The 22100-nt window shown below is 39.3% G+C and overlaps 1 protein-coding gene across 3 annotated transcripts in view; it reads right to left on the minus strand.

The window, feature by feature from the left end:
* The window catches only part of FTCDNL1 (formiminotransferase cyclodeaminase N-terminal like), a 178336-nt gene that overhangs the window by 116875 nt on the left and 39361 nt on the right, over positions 1-22100 (minus strand). For 2 of the 3 annotated variants that reach the window (XM_047773165.1, XM_047773163.1), the window contains exons 1-4: positions 13360-13815; positions 11507-11633; positions 8495-8590; positions 7176-7328 (exon numbers count right to left, since the gene is read on the minus strand). In XM_047773165.1, the coding sequence (XP_047629121.1) occupies positions 7176-7328; positions 8495-8590; positions 11507-11621 (364 nt within the window). In that variant the 5' untranslated portion in view covers positions 11622-11633; positions 13360-13815. Of the gene's footprint in view, positions 1-7175; positions 7329-8494; positions 8591-11506; positions 11634-13359; positions 13816-22100 lie in introns of those variants that run through there. The other variant, XM_047773164.1, reaches the window with a different exon arrangement.

Consider the following 22100-nt stretch of genomic DNA (forward strand, 5'->3'; position numbering starts at 1 on the left):
CTTCGACCTACACCACAGCTCATGGCAATGCTAGATCCCCAACCCACTGAGTGAGGCCAGGGATTGAACCCACATTCTCATGGACACTAGTCAGATTTGTTTCTGCTATGCCACAACAAGAACTCCTAGAGGATTCTTATAGTACATTTATTCCTGTCAAAAATTTCAATAAAACCTATTAAATATACACTAAGAGTGAAATAGAGAAGAAGAAACACCAACATGAGATGTATTATCAAGCTAGTCACTGCCATGAGCAACTGGGGCCAGATCCTGCTGGAATGGGCCTTAGAATTGTCCATCTAGTAGGTCAGAGCCCCCCCATGGCTAAGGGGTGCCCCATGGGGTGTTAACTTACTTGGATTTCAGGTTGCTGCAGAGCCAAACTGAGAGAAAAGGAGCAGCTTTTCCAAGTGTGGTTGTGTTCATTGGTAATTGCTGGTCATTAGTTTAACTAATAGGTTAGTTTATCCCAGTTCTCCCATTTGGACTTTTCCTTTCTTAGTAGCTCTGTTCTACAGTAGTAGATATAATCCTGTTGCATTTATTAAGCCTGTATTTATAAACAACCTAGTAATTCTCCTTCAGTGTACTCAAGTCACTGGAAATCAATTTTGATACTTTAAGTACTTCTCCAATGCACAATTCCTTTTCCCCCCCAGCTTTTTACATGGTGGAAGTATCCTGTAATTCTCAAAGTAAATGCTATGTCCTAAAACTAGGTTAACATATGCTTGTAAAACCAGCCATTATTTTTACACTATGACAATGAGGGTAGTGCTAGTGCTAGGAACAACTATATCAGATCCTAGCATCTAAACTGACTAATCTCAACAAAATCCAACTCTGTTTTATGAGACAATTTCCATAGCAACTGGAGAATCAGAGTAGAAAATTCTTGAAATGAAAAGTTGTTCCTGATTTGCCAGATCAGCCCATGTTTTGACAATCTGTAATAAGGTAATCTAAGGGTCTTAAGACCTGCACAAGTGTTGATGTCATGTGACTCTGCCATGGCACATGTCCTGCAAGTCATAAAAATACCCAAAAAAACACCTAACAAGGCTGATGATTCTAATCAAATTAATTAATCTTGTGTGTGTGTGTATACACACAGATATATACACATATTTTTGTCTTTTTGTCTTTTGAGGGCCACACCCATGGCATATGGAGGTCCCCAGGCTAGGGGTCTAATAGGAGCTGTTGCTGCTAGCCTACTCCAGAGCCACAGCAGTGACAGATCCAAGCCACATCTGTGACCTACACTACAGCTCACGGCAACACCGGATCCTTAACCCACTGAGCAAGGCCAGGGATCGAACCTGCAGCCTCATTGTTCCAAGTCGGATTCGTTTCCACTGCACCGCAATGGGAACTCCTAATGTTGTATATCTTTTGATATAAATCCAAAAAATCAATCATGTAAAAGCTATGTCTTTATTTGTATAACTTACTTAGCTAACATTTTATCTTTCCAATCTTCTAAATAATGTCAATTTATAAAGCATTATACAAACCTTATTTCATTTGATTAATGACATAAAACAAAAAGCAAGTTTCATATGATTTACGAAATTTATAGCTATGGTCCAGACTTTTAAACCTAATTATGAATCTACATGTTACATAAGCCCATTTTCACCAGAAAATCACTTGGCGGGGGGGCGGGGGGAGGTGGAATTTGCCTGAGACCCGCTGTCCTGCCCTCTCCCCTACATCCTCACTCAGTCCTTCTCCAGAAGGTTCATGTATGCATGAGAAACAAGGCCATGTTTCAGAGACACTGGCAACCTCACGTGAAACACAAAGTAGGGCAGGCGTGGAAAACATATAGGCAGGACAATGCCCACAGTAACACTTCAGGGCAACTGTCTATAGAAAATTTATAGAATTCCAGAAATTAAGACTAAATACCTTTGATATTGAGTTAGAAGTCAAAAAAGACTAATGTTCCTATAAGTTTACCCCTGGCTCCAACTTAGGTGAATTCACTGTTCTTGAAGGATCCAAGAGAATCAAAATCACCATGAGGAATTAGAGAAGGAGGGATTTCCAAGTAAAAGGGGAGTGTAGATCCCCATGTTTACTTTCACTTCTTCCAAAAACCCCAGGAAAAAGATGGTAAAGAGATCTATTTTAAAAGCACTGACTCATTCAAACAAACAGAAATGGAAGAAGAGGCGATAGCACTGGAATGTGGAGAGCAGACAGAAAAGGAGCTGAAGGTTTAGCAAAGCCCAGACAGCAGGGAGGCAGCTTGGCTGACAGCACAGGCACCTGAAAATGGTCAGAATTGGCAACCTCACTCTGGGAGAGAAGGTAAAGGCATTGCTCAAAACAGGGAGACCAGTGGGAAGTCTGTCTAAGCAGCAGTTAGATCCCAACCCTCCACACAGACTGGCAAGTGCTAGCTCCACCCTGGCAGAAGACAGAGGTAAAACACAAGGTGTCATGGCTGGGAGATTCTGGGCTTGGCTGAGGGTAGGGATGACAAATGAAAAGAGGAGAATTAAGGGAATATTTACACACTAAATGGTAAGAATCTTCTGGCCCTTTTCTGAAACTCAACTCCTAGCACATGGACAGCTGGGTGTTTACTCCAGGTTGAATACTGGAGAATCCTTCTCCAGGAAATCTGAACAGCCCAAGAGGAAAGACCCCCAAAGATACTGAAATAGGGGTTCCTCAAAGAAACAACTCAGCCAGATCACCCTACAGTTGACCAACCCCACCTACATCCAGTCTTTTAGTGTCCACTCTTAAGGTAAGCAGCCACCAAGGTTCACCAGAAATCTGAGGAGACTTTAAAACAAACAGGAGAAAGCAACCTGAGAGTGTGGATGGGGCTGGGGGTGGGGTGGGAAACAGATCCCACGTAGGAAGAAGAAATCGTCAGAAATGATCCATTGATGCTGTATTTATGAAACATGACCAAGATGTTATTTAGAATAATAAAATAAAATAAAGATTCAGAGAGTAAATAAAAGCAATTGGGAAATAATATAGAAGAAAACAAAAATTTATTGAAGTCTTGGTATATAAAATAGAGGAAATTTATAAGGAAGTATTGTAAAAATATGAAGTGATGAAAAAAAGAAAGTGTAGAGAACCAGTATAAGAGTTCCAATATCCAAATAATGGGGCTTCCAGAAGTAACTGAGAAAATGGAATACATCATCAATGGAATAATTGAAGAGAATTTCCAACACTGGGAGACAAGTTTAAAGGATTCAGAGGGCCTACTATTATCCAGTATTATGGATGAAAACAGTTGCACACAAAGGCACATTACAGAAATTTCAGAACACTAGAAATGAAGATCTTACAAGCTTCCAGGGAGAAGTAACAGGTCACATATAAAGATCAGGAGTCATAATTGCTTCAGAGGCCTCAATTGCAAATGGAAATAAGAATCCAGTGATACAAAGTTTTCAAAATAAAGGAAAATTATTTCTAAACCAGAATTCTATACCTAACCAAATCAACAATTATGTGTGAAGGTAGAGAATGGCATTTTCAGACATGCAAGTTCTCAAAAGTATACTTTTTAAAAAAAAAAAAAGCTAGTAGAGGATATGTTCCATCAAAACAAGAACATAAACTAAGAGAGAAAAAAAGAGACGATATCAGATTCAGCAACCAGGGAATCCAAAATGGAGAAAGATGAAGGGAACACCCAGGATGACAGTAAAGGGAGATGCCATGATAACAGTTATCCTCAACCATCTGAAATTTACCCAACATGCAACACAAAGTGTGTTCCAACTGAGTGCATAACAGAGTTTGGGGTTAAAACAGTAATAAGTATATAAAAAAGTATGTAAACAACCAGAAAGATAATGATCAATTTCAGCAAAAAGGAAAAGTTGTACAGAAAGAGTAAATAATAACACTCTAAATTCTTCTGTGAATAATGTTTACACAGTTATAATAATGTAAATACCAAATATTGATACGAATTTTATGTAACTATATTGAGAGGAAAGAGTTAGGAAGTGTGTGTTGGGGGAGTGTTGGGGAATGGGGTGAAAGGAAGCTAAATTCTCATCTTTTGCAGTAAGAAGTCAATAGACAATGCTTAAAACTAAAAAACCAAGAAGTATCAATATAGGTGTAATGTTTAGATATCTAGAGTTGAATCCTAAATAATAGGATTAAAAAATTGAAAGTACTTGGCTCAGGGGAGAAGGTAATTGAAGTATGGTGCATAGTGAGGGAAAAGGGAAGTAGGGAAAAAGGAAGCAGGTCATAGAGTTTGGGGAACAAAAACCCTGCAGGCTTGATTTTTAGCCACGTGTATGAATCATTTCGATAACAACAAAACAAAGCAAAAGGAAAAAAGAAGGGAGAGAAGGAATGAGTGAGGGAGAAAGGCAGATGGGGAAAAATTTGAGATATAATAACAGATAAAAATGAAATAGAGCCTAATAGATCAAATGTGGTTTTTATAGAAAATAAAAATCGGGAGTTCCCATCATGGCTCACTGGTTAACGAATCCAACTAGGAACCATGAGGTTGCAGGTTCGATCCCTGGCCTCGCTCAGTGGGTTAAGGCTCCGGCATTGCTGTGAGCTGTGGTGTAGGTCACAGATGCGGCTCAGATTCCGTGTTGCTGTGGCTCTGTTGTAGGCCAGTGGCTACAGCTCCGATTCGACCCGTAGCCTGGGAACTTCCACATGCCATGGGAGCAGCCCAAGAAATGGTAAAAAAAAAAAGACAAAAAAATAAAAAAAAAATAAAGAAAAAGAAAATGAAAATCAAAGTCCAAAACATTTTTTCAAAATTATAAGTTTTAAATATAGACTAGATGTGCCTCATTTTTTACATGGTAGCATCCGTAAGTGATGATACTTTCATACCACTGCTTGTTCCCCACACCCCAACATCCTATGGAGTCTCCCCATTCTCTCCATTATCTATTATCTTAGGCCACCGTCACTTTTCTGAACTGGACTGTCTGCTTCCTGACCATTCTCACGCAAGCAGAGTAATCTTTCTAAAATTCAAAGCCAGTCGAGGACTTTCCTGATTCTTCAATAGTTCTCACTGCCTTTAAGATAAGGTTTGAACTCCTTATCCTGGCATATAAGACTTTACGATCTCATCTCTGACTGATTACCTGCAAAACTTCATTTAACATTCCCAGGACTGCCTTTCCCACCCAACCCCATCTCTAAGTTCCAGCCACACAGCAGTCCTTTGCAGCCTGCTCTCACCTCTAGGATTCTGCACTGCTGTGCTCTTTATTCTAGAAGTTCTTAAACTAAAATTATATTCAATATTATGTGTGGGTGTTTGTATCTGTGTATGTATACATAAATGCACATACATAAAAACTTGCAAGTAATTTTAATGTTATTTTTAACTCCCTTGAACACTGATTTTGGACCCCACTTTAAGAACTCCTTCAGAGTTCCCGTTGTGGCACAGTGGTTAACGAATCCAACTAGGAACCATGAGGTTTCGGGTTCGATCCCTGGCCTTGCTTAGTGGGTTGAGGATCCAGTGTTGCCATGAGCTGTGGTGTAGGTCGCAGACGTGGCTCGGATCTGGCATTGCTGTGGCTGTGGTGTAGGCCGGCGGCTACAAATCCAATTAGACCCCTAGCCTGGGAACTTCCTAAGAAGGGGTTACCTTAGTGAAAAACATCCCTCTGCTGTTCTGAAAACAGTAAGATTCTAGAATTTAAATACTTCTGACTCATAAGAATGCCTGAGTATGCTGTAACCACCCCCCCCAAAAAAAAACTTAGAAAATTTGGATGATATTAGATGAACAGCTGTGTGGAAAAGAGAATGTAAAAATAAAAACTGCATGTTGGAGCATCAAAATAGTAACCATGTACAGTATATGACTGTTTTTAATCAAATGAAGATTGAAGCTATTACATTTCAAATCGAATGTTATAAATTAGTTCAAGAATGCAGCTGAGCTCTCATTTAATTAGAAATGTCCATGTTTAAATCATGAGGTACAGTAGCTGCCAATGAAGCTAAAGGGCAAGGGAAGGGAGAAATACTATGTCCAGACCCTCTTGTTGTCAACTGTCTCCTACGCAGGATGAACATCTGGGCGGACTAGTCCTGATGTAATGAAGAACTTCATGTACTAGCTAATTTGAGATTTAATGTAATTGGACATAATTGTTTGGAAGACAATTAAAATCATCATTCTGGTCTGGACAATTCTGAATTCTTCATTTTTGTGTGAAACATATTTTCCCCACTCTGAATTTTAACTCTTTCTTATGTGAAAAGTAAAGCAAATTTTGGGCCAAGATTTTCCTGGGAAATGATCCATAGATTGTCATGTCACACTATAAAGCAGCACAAGCAGTGAGGCACACCTTTGGGAACGAGTCTTGTTGCCTATTTCTAGTGCCTGACACAGCTCAGCTGGAGTCCAAATCTATATCCCAAACGTTAGACAATTCACTCTTACCTAAAAATGAGGCAACGCCATAGAGGGATTTCTGAGGTCATTCAGAGAAGTATGCAATCATCCTAAGGCAGACTTTTCCCCAAAGGTTATGAGCCTCTGCATCTCATAATTAACCATGGTGCAGCTAGACAGTCCAGGCAAAAGGGCTTTCTTTTCTCCCAATTTGCCTAATTCAAAAACACCTCAAGTGACATAGCTCAAATTTTCCAAATTAAATTCACCCCTGCAGCTGAAATCTAGCCTGTGACAGTTCAGTTCTAAATAAAATCTTAAAGGGAGTTGTGCACAAGGAAAAAAAAAAAAATCAGGGGAAAAAGGGGTAGGAGTTAACATTTAAGTGGGTTTTCAACCTCATCATTACCCCTGCTCAAGGAAATAGGACACAGATGGGCAAAGCATAGCATCGCTCTGCCCTGAAGAGTTGAAGGAACTCATTAGAAACTACTGTTCTTTCCTCATGATCTATCGTGAATTTGTAAGGGTCAAAAATGATTGATTTGCTGCAGCCCACAGCATTTAATGTTCCACAACGTCCTGGGGTGGAAGGTGGAAGGGTGAGTCCCAAAGACACAGTGTGCTACTGCAACCTGTGGAAGCTTATTGTTGATACAATTCTTCAAGGTCAGCTTTTCCCAGGGAACTGAGGAGTGCTTATATTGTCACAAGCTGTTCTGATTTGTAAGAACGGTTTCCATTAAGGAATAACACACTACCCCAAACCTTCTCTTACTTCTGGCCACAGCTCCACACTCTTCCACTCCAACACCACAGAGAGGGTAAACAGGAATCAGGTCGACTGCTCCCAGGCAAGGATGGATCCCATCCTGAACCTCCATATCAATAGACCGAAAGGCCTCCAAGCAGGCAGCCAGAACAGAATCACCTTAAACGTATAAAATTGCCGAAAATAAACATTAACTTTTCAATTGCGTCTAAAGAAACATTTACAATTATTACTGTCCCGCCAGTTGTTCTTCTTTTGTAATCTGTATAGAAGATTGTTTTTTCATCCAAAATAAAGAAAAATGAAAGAGCCAACATTTTGCCTCTCCCCACCTCCCAAGTGTCATAAAGTTTTACACTTCTTCCAGCTCAGTGTTCCCCAAAGTGGAGAAAGCATGCAAAGCTTATTAGTCTAAAAAAACTTTGTATTTTTTATAATCAATTAATTTTTTTCAACTTTATCAAATTAATCTGATAAAAATCCTTGTTATTTTCAGAATGTTTTATGAATTTATATTAAAATACACACATAAATTTTTAATAGTGTTAAGTATTTTAGTTTTGCTCTTGTCCAGGAATTAGAATTTTCATTTAATTATTCTATCTAAATACATATTATAGACACCTCAGAGTGTTATGTTATTATTGAGTTTTCATTAGAGTGCACTATGATCATTTAGCAAGAGAGATAACAGAGAAGATAACCAGGTCTATGCTTCCTGGCCCAGGAACTTCCACATGCTGCTGGAGTGGCCAAAATAATAACAATAATAATAATAATAATAATGATAATAATAATTTAAACCCTTAACCAAGCAATACTAAGATAATACAGGGTTTTGTTTAAACAATTATGATCCTTCAAATTCAAACTCTCCTTCTAAATTTCACAAAAGAAGACACAAAACCCATTTCATTTCACCCAATGGACCAATTTAAGATTTCAGGCTTCTGACTCAAAACACAACTGCTTAGCATGCTTCATTCCATGTCAACTTATCAGTGAAATCAAGGCTGACGTCAATACTATTACTTCACAGGTTAAAACCCGAAGAATTTTTCTTAACCACAAAGGATATGTGATAAGCTTCAGGGAAAGAATGTTATTAAATAGTGGATTCTGGGTTTATTCTAATGAAAAAGAAATGGGAAATGTTTGATGTACACGTTCAGAAAAAATGATGAAATGCAACTTGAGGTAGACCTCCACAGTAATGGTGAGGAGTATTCAGATTAACACAGGAAATAATTAAGGAATATTCAGGCCTTCCTGAAGCTGACCCTTTGCCAAAAGGCATATGTAAAAAAAAGAAAATAAAATCTTACCTAACTCATCAACAGAAGCTGCTATTGTAATGACTGATCTGTTGTATTCATGATCAGAAAATATATTGAGCACTGATACATTAGGATGTTTCTGTCCTATAAAGAAAAAAACACGTAAGTGCAAGATTTTTCTTCTGTGATGAAACCTTAATACTTTATTTCTTCCAACACAATTAAATTTAGTTTAACAGTAAAATTCTGGGGGGATGGCCTTCATAGTGACATCAATTTTCTTTCCTTCTTTTTTTTTTTAGGGCTGCACCCTCGGCACATGGAAGTTCCCAGGGAAGGGGCTGAATTGGAGCTACAGCTGCCAGCCTACAGCCACAGCAACTTGGGATCCGAGCCGCATCTGTGACCTACACCACAGCTCACAGCAACACTGGATCCCCAACCCACTGAGTGAGGCGAAGGATTGAACCTGCATCCTCACAGATACCAGTCGGGTTCATAACTGCTGAGCCACAACGGGAACTTCCTAAAGTGACATCAGTTAATCACGAAACTCATGTCTACTTCTAACAGCATCTTCCTACACAGGCTGATGGCTCAGCTCAGGCACGAAGCCTCAGCGGCTAATAGACCTTCTCCTGAACTTGCTACTGAATTTGCCAAAGTTCTCTTAATTCAGTCTGAGATGGTAGCCTTTTCATTCAATCACCAAATCATATCACTCTAAATTCTGATCCTTTTCAAGCTCATCTTCTAGTCCTTGTCAATTTTTCCCTCCAAAACCCAGAAATCAAACTGTCTGGATCAAAACCTAACATCTGGAAAAACTAGGATAGGCCAATTAGTGTCTGGAGCAGAGGTTTCTGGGATATATGCACCTGCCTATTAGAAACTGTTCTCACTCCACCATCTCCTTTTCAGAGGCCACCAACAGCCTTCAGATGTTAACGACTTCCAGCCTTCAGTGGCTTGTGACTCACTTGAATGTGTAACCTGGAGGAGAAAGCTGCCATGCTCTAGTATGGCAGCCACACATAACCTAGTAGTTATTTTTGAAGTTTACAAGCCTGGTTCAGGCTCCTTAAAAATCCCTCGTATGCCTACAAAAGCAAATTCAAAGTGCAGGACAAAAGTTTTCAGGCGGTAATTAAGCCTTTCACTATGCCATTATACCTTTGTTGCCCTGTCCCCTGGCAGCTTAACAATTAATCTTTTCAGAGGACAGGAAAAATAAGTTACACTCAGGAACTACAGAGCTTACAGCAGCCTTCCATGATTAATTTTAATAACATGAAAAGATAAACTTATGTCACTCACTTGTAGCCAAATGAGCATCTGTAGAGCCCTACCCTGGTGTAGGTCTCAAATTTACAACTCAAGTTTTTTTTACATAAGACGTTCTAGGCCTTTTAAATGTTTTCATATTGCTTAACTGGAAAAAATAAAGGTGATATAGCTGATTCCACTCATTTAAAAATAAATGCCTTTAAAATATTTGTAAAACAACAGGTCATTTTCTTAACTAGTGCTACCTTCCCTGCATTTTAAAAACTTTGAAAGATGGAACAGAGACAAGACGAGACAAACTCCTTTTTTATGTATTTTCTTCAATATGCTTAAGCTTCTAGAAGAAAAGAGATGATATTTTTTTTTACCTAAATCTTCTGAAAAGCTTTTATTCTCAGTTTCAGATGATTCAATTGAATCAAATGCAGAAAGAATGAAACATTCTCTCCTGCAATTTCTTAAGCATGCACACAGAAAAAAAAATTACTGCTGGCAGGAGGAGCTGTCAGTATGAATCTCAGCAGAAGTAAATTGTTTGGTATTTGTAATGGAGTATAATAGCTATAATTCCATTTGAGCTGCTGCCACTAATAAGCTGATAAAAAGTGTGAGTTGAGACCCAGGCGTTCATCAGTGTGTGGCTTCCACAAATGTCTCTGCCCAGTCACTTAATCACAGACTGTGTCTCTGAACATTCGCCCAATCCCATTAGATGTACTATCTGACAATGAGGGGCCCAATCTGGCTCTTCTCGCAAAGAGAGTGCAAAAGCACAGCTGCACACTGACTCTGGAGGAGTTGTCTTATCAGCAATTATCAGGAATTTTCATAGACATTTCCAACTCCTGCAAAGTTGTAAGACAGTAACTTAAATGTGCTCAGTGTCAGAAATGGGCTGGGGGAGAACACTGCTTTCTCGTGAAGAACAGTAACAAAATCAAAAATGACCATCTCAAACGCTTTAGGGCTATAATCCTAATGATCACCTGTTCCCCAAAAGCTGCTGATTTAATAGCAAAGCATTTTTATTTAAATGACTGTAAGTCTGTACATAAACTGTGTTCTGAGTGTATGTGTGTGTGTGCGTGTAAGTAAAAACAAAGGATATCTAGAACTTTATGTCATCACATGGACATTTTACCAAGGGTTAAAGAAAAAAAAAGTAGTCTCTCTTATAGTAAATACTCCCCAGGAGTAAGAAGGCTTCAGCTCAGTCTTCTGAATCACTAAGTATTCTTACACACATCACTTAAATGCAACTGCCTAAGAGTCTTTATACAGAAAAAAAATGGAGTAGAGTATTAATGCTGTAATGATAGCATGGGCTTTGCTGGCAGGAGTGCTTTGAAAAGTACTTGGTATTTGGCAAGTTTATTTTTTATTTAACTTATTGAATAAAAAGCATAATGCACAATTACACTCATTCTATTAATGATCATATAAATGGCCCACGAGGGAAACATTAAACCTTTATGTAAATACATCTTCCTCAGGAGCCTGTTAATATCCTGAACCACGTGCATTTCAGACACTCGCCAATGTGAAGAAATGTGCTGCTGATCGTATGCAGGCGTTTGGAAAAGAGCATATGTGCACATCTGAGTAACTGATCTATTCAGTATCCTGGAGTCCTACAGAAGATGTAACAGCCCACAAACAAGGCAGGAAATCCAGGAAGAAAGAAGAGTGTTCTCTAGATTCTGTTAACAGAGTACAAAAATGACTGCATTTTCCAAACCCTACATATTCACTTCAATTGTCCATTGTTCCCACCATTTCTTTCAAGAAGAGCTGCTTTCGCGACATTCTCAACAATGTATTTTCTTCTGGCTTCTGAAATGTTTAATAAACAGGCAGCCAAACGGAGCCCCAGTCTGGAAGAGGACATGGTGATTTTTTTCTAGAATAGGAGAAAAATGAGTTTATTTTCGTTTCTGTAGTTCATTCATTATTTTCACATCCATAAAGGTTAAAGTACTCATAGCTTTTCAGAAACCAGGCAGTCATAACATGAATACTTCACTATTTCATTCCCAGGTAACACCTAAAGGATAAAATCCTCAGATTGACTCAACCAGGAAATCATGCCTATGTGGTCATGCACACATAAATATATGAAGATAATAACAATACTAGAAAATATCTGTCAAGTTTTTTTTCTGTCATGTCAGTGAACTTTTTAATTAAAGTATGTTACTCCCTTTGAAGTACTGTCTTTCTTAGTTTAATCCTGTTTTTGAAGAAGCATGATCCTTTTGTTAAATGAGACTTACTGGGGAAATGCAGAAAAGAGAAATGAGAGAGATTATTTAATATGCTGATTCTTACAAAAACTATTCTTCTGGCAGAAAGAAAGATTATCTCTATGGGCCATGCAATGGGCAATATATGAACAAATAAAAGGGACTCATTGGGGGGCTTTAAATGACAGCTATTTGACCAAGTTCCTCTTGTACTTTGGTCTCCATAGTTCCTAAATCAGTTTAAAATCTTTTCAAAGGACTCTGCATCTTGAACTGAAAGCTGACATGCACTCTGATAATGTTACTCAATATTCAGCCAAAAATGTGGCTGATTCTGTGGAAAATGAATTGATTACACAAGCTTTAGGGGCTGCTTTGATTCTCTTTAGCATGCTAGAATGGCATTTTTCAACTAGTTATCTTTCTATACTTCAAATGATACTACGAACTAAGGAAATTTAAATATCTCAAAACAAAAAGAAAATAATTCCCCTTTCCAAGATCAGGCCATCATGTATTTTGGCCTCTTTTAAATATAGCTAAAAGTGAATGTGGCCCTTGTGAACTCCTTCAGCAAAAGTTTGATGAGGGACATTCTGTGTCAGGTACTGTTCTCCACATGGGCTTTGCTCTAGGAAATGGTACCCAATTCTGAGACAAACAGTTAAGCTCATGAGTTTAAGCTAATATGCTGTGGTACAATTGATAGTGTTCTCCACACATAAATCCACCGGCTCCTGTTCACTAGGACTGTTTGTTGGCCTGATCACTTTAACCTCGAGGGGGTACAGGCCTTCATGGCTAGCTCAGGTTTTCATATTGTGACCATCATCTGATGATTGAAAATTCACAAAAATGAGGTCATTAGGTTATTGTAGATATTAATAACACTGTTGTAACAAAGCAGCTCAGACCTCGCTAGTTTTTATGTAAACAAAAAATTGCTTTACACAAGGGGTGTGGGCGTCTTCTGGCTTTCATTTGTTTTCAGTGTGTTTATGTAGCTTAATTGTCTCATCAGGCACTTTCCCAACATAATTATGCATTTTAACAAATGGTGTTTATGGCAACCCCTAACAGTGCAAAAGAAAGGATTAGTTTCATCCTCCCATTCCACATTTTGATTCCCTGTGGACAGCTAAATCACACAAAGATGCTGTTAGAAAAATCTACCTTCTCTGCAAAAGCTGAAATTAGCAGTAATATCAGGCTTTTGGCGCGGAGTCAGGCTTGTTACTAAAAAGGATAAGTCTTTCTGTCCTTGCTCCTCTAAGAACGTGACCCAAAACAAGACCCCAAACACTGTGGTTTGAGGGTATGATCCTAGTCCGCCCACCCCTTCAGTCACCTTTGGGATTACTTCTGGCGAGACCTAAAACCAACCTGCCTCCCTCGGGAGGAACTGGCCAGCGCAGAGCAGTTTGCGAAGATTTCTCCAGATCACCTGCGTTCTGCGCACGCACCGCAGTTAGCACCTTTGGGGCTGCAGAGGTTCGCCAAGGCGGCTGTAGCACTAGGTCAGCGGCAAGATGCGCCGCTGGGACGCCCTGCGCCGTCCCGCTCGGGTTACAGTGTGGGGTGACTCAGAGCCACGCAGGCCAAAGGGTATATCTTGAAAGATTCGCTGAGGGCGCCGGGATGGACACTAGCAGGGGGATCAGCGTCCACGAAGGCGGGTCCTGGCAGCAAAGTGCGGCCGGCGGCGGCGAGGCTGTCAGGAGCCCACCTCGAGCCTTCAGCCACGCCGGACCCTCGGCGGTTTTAAGGGACCCGCTTGAGTGCGCGGAGGGCGGCGGGGTTTGACGACCCAAGTTGGAGTTGCTGCGCGTGACCGACGCGCAGCTTCCGCAGCCGGCCCCGCCTCCTGGGTCCGCGAGCGCGTTCTAGTCCCGCGGACGGAGCCAGCTCCCAGGTCTCCTTCCTGCCCCACTTCACCCGCCCGCAGGCTGGTTGGTGTCCGGAGGAGCTTAACATTCTTTCTAGAGTTGCCTTCCCACCCCATTTGCTTTATCTTGGAATTCTCCACAATTCTCCCGTAAATCAGGACATTAGAGGAGTTCCCTGGTAGCCTAGCGGTTAAGGAGTGGGCGTTGTCACTGCTGTGGCGCAGTTTGATCCCTGGCCTGGGAACTTCCGCATGCAGAGGGGCCAAAAAAAAAAAAAAAAGCATGAGACTCATGATGAGGTCATTACTCATTGATCATACACCAGCAGGGGGCTCTTTTCTCTGGCTACACAAACACACACGCACACACACCCCTCACACATCCCTTTAATAAATTCCCTCCTGAGAAATACTGACCACGAGATTTTGTGACTATGAATGGGACCCTCCCCAGGACAAAAGCAGTACTTGCATTTACCCATTCATTTAGGAGTAGGAACCGGGCATTAAGCTTTCCTTTTTTTTCTAGGCCAGTGAACCTTGAGAATACGTTTCTCTTCCAAAAAATCAGGACCTGCTTTTTTTTTTTTTTTTTTTTAATATAGCAAGGATTAAATGTCACCATTTTGATCCAATTTTGTTCCTGAAGTGAAATAATCACTAAATAACTACTTTGGCAGAATAAATTAATTTTTAAATCTATTTTTTATTTTCTAATTATACTTTTTAAACACATTTGAGGAAATTAACATTTATGTGGACATTTGGTTTCTAGCCTAATGTGGCATAAAAATAAGTAACATAATGAGTGTTAAAAAAAATCAGGTTCATGATGCTTCTCACATCATCATCATTGTACTTAGATGTCACAACAGTATTATGTGCGATTGTGTCAGATCCAGCCTTCTCCATCTCAGAGTGTTGGCAGGTAGGAGGGTTGTTGGCAAGAGGAGGGGTGTTAACCTCAGGATCCTGGATCCATTCCAAGGCTGGTAATTACATTCTGCCAGCCAAAATTCATCCCATAATTTTAATTGGATAAATACTTTCTGGCCTAAGCTACTGCTATGCCTGTCAAACTGTTGCCACATTTCACCCCAGAGGTGTCTGTGTTTTAGTTGCAAGAATCAGTCCCTTTGAGGTTGGCTTATCAGTTTAAATCCTCAAAGTGCTTTGGGACCCTAAGGAATTAAATATATATTTAGGATTTTTTTCTATTGAATCTGCATAGAGATGCATAAAATAGATTTATACTCATGCTAATGCCTTAAAACCAATACCCATCTAATGTCAGCAGATGATTTTGAAAGCTTTTCAATCAGATCAACACCTCCCAATTTTCTCTTCCTTCCTTTTAAGCAATTTTATTGCCTATAGCTTTAGCTTCCAGTTTCCAAAAAGAACTGCAGTATCCATAGTTTCCTTCCATAGAGAACACTAGAACTGAATTCCCTGTACTTCACCTTTCCAAACAACCCCATGATGAGACAGTTTTCTGAAATCAAAGAGTAGTGACATTACACCTAGTCTTATCATATCCCTCCATTAAAATCAGTGTGACAGCCAGGGGCTTCATGGTTCTACCAGAACCAGATCTTCTTCCCTACATCTCCTAATCCTCTCCATGAGAATTTCTTTCTTCTAGGGCCGCTGGGGCACCTAGTAAAATAATGCTTCTAGAGTTCCTGCTGTGGCACAACAGGATCTGTGGCATCTCTGCAGCACTGGGATGCAGGTCAATCCCTGGCACAGTGGGTTAAAGGTCTGGCATCTCTGCAGCACTGGGATGCAGGTTCAATCCCTGGCACAGTGGGTTAAGGGTCTGGCATCTCTGCAGCACTGGGATGCAGGTTCAATCCCTGGCACAGTGGGTTAAGGGTCTGGTATTGCTGTGTGGAGTAGGTTGCAGCTGCGGCTGAGATCGGATCCTTGACCTGGGAACTCCATATGCCACAGGGTGGCCAAAAAAAAAAAAAGATAATGCTTCTGAAAGCATCAACACCGAGGAGTTATTCAATAAACCTTAGTCCCTTTCTCCACTCTACTCAAGTTAAACACAAATGGAGAGAAAGCAGGGTCCCAGAGTTCCTTTTTGAAGCGGGGACAGCATCTGCCCCTGCCAGAAGACTATAAGCATATCTTTGCAAAAAATACAAGGAGACAGATAACAGTAAGTCTGATGAGGTGTTTAGCAATGAGGTTGAAGGTATTATTTTGTTCTCATCAAGAATGGAAAAGTACCCCTGGTGTTAGTTTAGCTCTATCACATGTAATCCTGCCCATTTCACGCTTTAAAAGAGTTTATGTCACACTTATAATGTATGTACTTCAAGCCTCTCACTTTTATTTAACTTAGCATGCTTTGGAGGGATTTTTTTCATACTTTTTGGATGAATGTGTTATTCTGACTCCTCGTTTCTCCTGCTAATAAGTCCACGTTTGGGGCATTAGTTCTTTTGGCTCATTCTGGGTTTTGTCCAGAAATGAATAAACACTGGAAGAGAGAACAGCTACAAGTCCTAGGGTCAGTTCCATCAATGGCAAATGCTTCCTAACACTCCCTATGAGGCAGAATGGACACTTTTCTGTACTCTTCATTTTCATCTTTGCAAGCAGGGAGAATGCAGTCCTTGTATAAGCCTCCCATGGCCCATTCCAGCCGAGGCGGGTAAAAGGGAGAGGTTGTGCTCTCTGGTGTTGTTCCACAGATCTTCTTTAATCCAGAGCGCAGTGCTGCTTGAGTGGGGCTGAGACTTGGTTGAGGAACATAGGCATTTAGCTTGGGCACAAAAGGTAAGTGGATGCCAAAAAATTCAGTAAATGCAATATTTTAAGAAGTTGAAATTAATACAAAATAAGAAATCAGTGCCGAACAAAATATCAAAAACTTAAGACACTTGCTCGACTCAGTCACACTCACCTCATCCTGATCCCTGTCCTGTGTTTATGTACCTCTTCCTGCCAGCCCGTTTCTGGTTGTAGGGTTGAGAGGAAACTGCACCACTCTGCCTGTAGCCTCTCTTCTAGTCCCCCAAATGGACAACAAAACTAAAAATATCAAGGGTAGAAAATCCCAGGCCAGAGGATACACAAAATTTATAGTTTGTTAAAGAGTTTCCTAGGCTTCCACATATAGGAGACTTGGCCAGCTTATCCCAAAAGAAGGCAAACCGTTATTAGAACAAGTAAAAGAAATCAACTCTACCAACTCAATACATTTCATTACCTATACACATGACACATTTCAGAAAGTGGTAATTAGAAAGTTTTCTATTGTGCTATGTAATTTTGAAATAATGTTTTAAAGAGTATTTTAATTAATGCAATGAATCTGTTTTCTCCTTTCGTATGCTAGCATTTATCTGTGTTCGGGGAACTATGAGTAGAGAATTTCCCTCAGAAAGATAGAAGTCTAATTTCCTAGTGCAATTGTTTTAAGATTATAATTTCAGCATATTTTTGCACTATGTGTCAGATTTCATTCTGCCTTCTTCCCTCCTCATGGAATATGAGAAAATTTTATTGCTCTTCCGTATAAATGTGGTCTGACAAATGAAGGATTAAAAAAGAGTGACTTGAGTTGTCATCCTAGGACAAGTGCAGAAGTGGTTTTAATTGCTTGTGAGTATTAAATTATTTGAATCATGTGACATTATGAAATATGCGTCCATTAGTCATTTTCTAAAATAGCAAATGAGTCTCACTGCTGCCATTTTTAGTTTGGAGTGGGGGAAGTTATGTTATTCATTTATTTTAAGTGAAGAAAAGGAGCTTGATATCCAGAAGGAAGTTATAGCAACTAACAGAAATAGCTCCATTGCCCTTACGTCTCTGCTTTAATAATGGGAAATGATCTTTAGCCGTTTTTGTCTTACTGAAGGAGGATAAAAATGGCGCAATTCTCCAAATTAACAAGTTTTCATCTTAATATTTGGGAAATGTCTTTCTCTTTACACAGTAGGGACTGGGTTCTTCCTCTTTAGTTGGCTGTTCTCTTTATCATGAAAGACCAGTAGACTACAATGTAAGCATAATCGTTAGCTTAAATTGGAATAATTTTTTATGCATTCTATTCATTTGCAGCCATGTAACTCATGTAACTAACCAAAAAGTGAAAGACTATGATCCATTCATCCCTTAATTCCTTCTTTGCCTTTTCTACCTTCCATGTGGGCATTCTTTTATTATGGAGGCTAGGTGCTGAATGGAATGAAGTGTCTCCCAGAACCCTTCTGCAAAGCTGTTTTTTGGTTGTTGTTGTTGTTTAAATACCTATTAGTTATACTGTAGATGAAGAGCAATCCCTAAAATAGCCTTTGAGTTTTGGCTGAAAATTTGTCTTAATTTATGGGACTACATTAAGATTATTTCTAAAACTGAAAATCCACAAAATGTATCTTCTGATATCCAGAAAAATGCTGAGAATGTTTCTAGAAACATTTTCCCCTAAGTAACATGAATTTTTGTTGTATTATGAGGTTCAATCAATAAACATTTACTTGGAGTTCCTGTTGTGGCACAATGGAAACGAATCCGATTAGGAACCGAGGTTTCGGGTTCGATCCCTGGCCTTGTTCAGTGGGTTAAGGATCCGGTGTTGCCATGAGCTGTGGTGTAGGTTGCAGACGCGGCTTGGATCTGGCGTTGCTGTTGCTGTTGCTGTGGCATAGGCAGGAAGCAACAGCTCCGACTGGACCCCTAGCCTGGGAATCTCCATATGCTGCAAGTGCGCCCCTAAAGAGGACAAAAAACAAAAAAATTTTAAAAATTTTAAAAATAAACATTTACTTAAAATTTCCAACCAGTGGGTCAACTTTTATTAAAGTTTACTTGTGACAGCCCAGCAGGTCAACTTTTATTAAAGTTTTACTTGTGACAGCCCAGCAGTGTCCAGTTATGCTCTGTGTACTTGTAGACACTTCTGTGTTGTTTAATGTCCTCTATATATGCGAGTGAATGTCAACTCTTAGTGATACCAGGAGGGTAACCTTCTGTGTACACAGGAATCAGAGACCCTGAACAGAAGCATCCTGTGATGTCCACATGTCCTAACTGCCATGTGTGTTCAGAGCCATCCCTTGCTTTGAAAAGGAGCCATTCTGGAGAGTACCAGTTTTGCTCTCAGGCAAATCTCCAAGATCTGTCTCTGCAGGATGTTCTAACTGAAGGTTTGAACAGAGGTTTTCCTGCTGATTTGTTTGTCTTTTACTAGATCTCAGTTTTTGAAGGGATTTGACTTTTTAAATTTTTCTTCCATCACTTTTAAGTAGAAAATGTCTAATTTCATAGGAAGAAGTGGAAAAGCTAAATTTCTGGTGCTGTTGTTTTTAATGTTTTATTTGTCCTATCTTGTGCCTCTCTTTTATTTAAAGTTCTACATTTTCAGAAAAGATTTGGAAAAAAAAATTCATAGAACTTCAAGTCAGAATGGGCCTTAAAGATTATCCGGCACCTCCTTTTAATGTTTGTTCAAACAGTGTCAGATCTAGAACAAATAAGCAGTAGAGGTGGAAGCAGAGTTTGGTTTTGGTTTTGTTTTTTTGTATTTTTGTCTTTTTCAGGGCTGCACCTGAGGCATATGGAGGTTCCCAGGCTAGGAGTTGAATCGGAGCTACATCTGCCGGCCTATGCCAGAGCCACAGCAACACCAGATCTGAGCCGTGTCTGCAACCTACACCACAGCTCACGGCAATGCCAGAACCTTAACCCACTGAGCAAGGCCAGGGATCGAACCCGAAATCTCATGGTTCCTAGTCGGATTCGTTTTCGCTGTGCCACGCTGGGGAACTCCAGAAGCAGAGTTTGTGATGAAGTGGGTTAGCAGTGGGCAGTGGGGGTGTCCCTGCGGTCCTACACTTTGTCCTCGATACTGCTTCTTCCATGGCCCCTCTCTGAACCCTAAGGTGCCTTTCAAAACCACTGACTAGTTCAATTACTTTTGTGGGGGTTTGAAATCTTTTTTATAACATCATACCAAGTTATCTTATGAAAATTAACCTATCTTGAATCAAGTCCATGATGCTGTCTCAAAACACAAGCATAGAAAGTCCACACTATTTTCAAACTATTGGATGGATTTTAATAGTGATTTCTGTGGAAGAAAATACAAATGGACATTCAAATCTGAAACGATCCATCAAGATCTTTAACTTCTGGAAACGTGGCACAGAAAACAGAAAGGTAAAGATTCAGAGGAAGAACAACAAAGGGATTCAAAAAGATGCAATAAAGTAGACAATTATAGTCAGACAACAGGCAAGGATGAAAGTGGTTTATTTATCACTAAGCAGTTCAGAAGACTGTAATACAGCTCTGCCCTTCTCAGTGCCCCTGTCGCTTTTGACATCAGTATCTTCATTTCTCCATTTGGGGCAAAAGGATGGCAGTGTATCTCATAGGAGATGTCTGTATTTTATTTAAATATGGGGCCCATTTTTCTTTTTTGCACCTCCCATTTGATTTTTTTCCTTTTCATTTGATTTTATTTTATTCCATTTGATCTATGGGCTTAAATTATGAATGACAACAGAACTGATCTACAGCAGTGGTCTCAGCTACCCATATTTTAAAGCTGAATTTAAATTTCAAATATTAAATGACAAATAAGTAATGAAAATACATTACATAAATCAAAATCAAATATCCACTTGATAGCTACTAATTTACTCAAGTAAAATTCAAACAATTGGTAATCTTTGCATTTTCTTCATTTATTAATGTGTTTACTTCCCTAAAACACAATATTTTTGAAGTACTTATTCAAATTATAAAGCATATGTTAAACTACTCAGATCTAATTAGATTGTCTAAAATTTATTGGTAAAAGTAAAAATAGTAGAAAAGTTTGCTGAAGAGATATTTTAAAAATTTATCCTGGATGCAACCTAAAATAGTTATTGACGTAGGAATAAACCAATTGGAAGACTGCATAGTCTGCAAAATAATTTGATCTTCTCAAGTATCTCCAGCCTTAAAATAAATACCAAATGTATTCATAAGAATATATTGTATTTTGTTCATTATAATGAAAGTAACTATCTGTGACAACACAATTTTTTTGTATGGAAAAAATATTTTCTTCATAGATATTATGGTTTTTATTGATGTAATATAAATTAAAGAATATAGAGTATTTAATATATCTAATGGACTGGCTTTATAATTATAAAACATAGTTTCAAAGCTAAAAGGAAATCTGAAATATATCTCATCAAACACTTTAAGGGTGTGAAACCTAGACCTAAAAAGGTTAAGTGAATGGCATACGTCTAATATCACTCTTCTATTTTTAAAAAATCAGTGCCTAGAGGATGAAATCCAAGGCCCTTCTCAGTGGCGCCCCATGTACTTTTTAGAGATTTCTCCTTTCCTTTTCCTAACCCTCCTCCTCATTCTAATCTCATACCACAGCAGTATATGGCACATCAAACACATTTTAAATTACTATATGTCTCTGGCTTTGCTTGTGTTTTGCTCAAAATTGGCCTCCACCCACCTAATAAACAACCTCCACCTCTATGACACCCTCCTGAATTCTGTCCTTTTCTCCAGAATTCATCATACTCTTTGTGTTCTCAGAACATCTTAGGAGTGAATCACTGATTACATATTACTGTTATATTGTTTCATAAGTGTCTTGCTTCCCTGTTAGACTGAACAGGAATATTAATATTTCAATCCTTAAGATTAGTCCAGTCTTGAATCATAGCAGACACTTTGTAAAAATTCGTTGAAGAGATGAATTAATGGACTGATGGGTAGATAAGTACAATCATAAGTGAATAAATGCGTGAACTAATTAATGAATGAACAGATAAACCAACAAAGGAGTGAACAAAGGTCAGGTTTTCCAACCTTAGCACTACTGGATATTTGGGGGAGGATAATTCTTTGTTGTGGAGGTTGTCCTGTGTATTGTAGGATGTTTACCCACTAGATGCCAGTAGCAGCCTCCCCCCACAAGTTGTGACAATCAAAATGTCTCAGTCATTGTTAAATGTCCCCCAGGGGTAAAATGCCCTTGGTTGGGAACAGCTGGATGAGATGGAATGGATGCAGCAATTCAGGTGGGGACCAATTAGAGCTCTGGTCTCTGTTTCAGTCTGGTATTTTTCCTATTAAAACTTAGCTCTGCTGAAACCCAAGCTCAGTTCTTAGTCTTCTCAGACAATATTCTTAAAACCTAAGATCAATAACAGAATGAACAGAAGTATAATTGATGGGATTAATTATTAGAAGG

Source organism: Phacochoerus africanus, chromosome 3, assembly GCF_016906955.1.
Source record: "Phacochoerus africanus isolate WHEZ1 chromosome 3, ROS_Pafr_v1, whole genome shotgun sequence".
NCBI classification, from domain to species: Eukaryota; Metazoa; Chordata; class Mammalia; order Artiodactyla; family Suidae; genus Phacochoerus; species Phacochoerus africanus.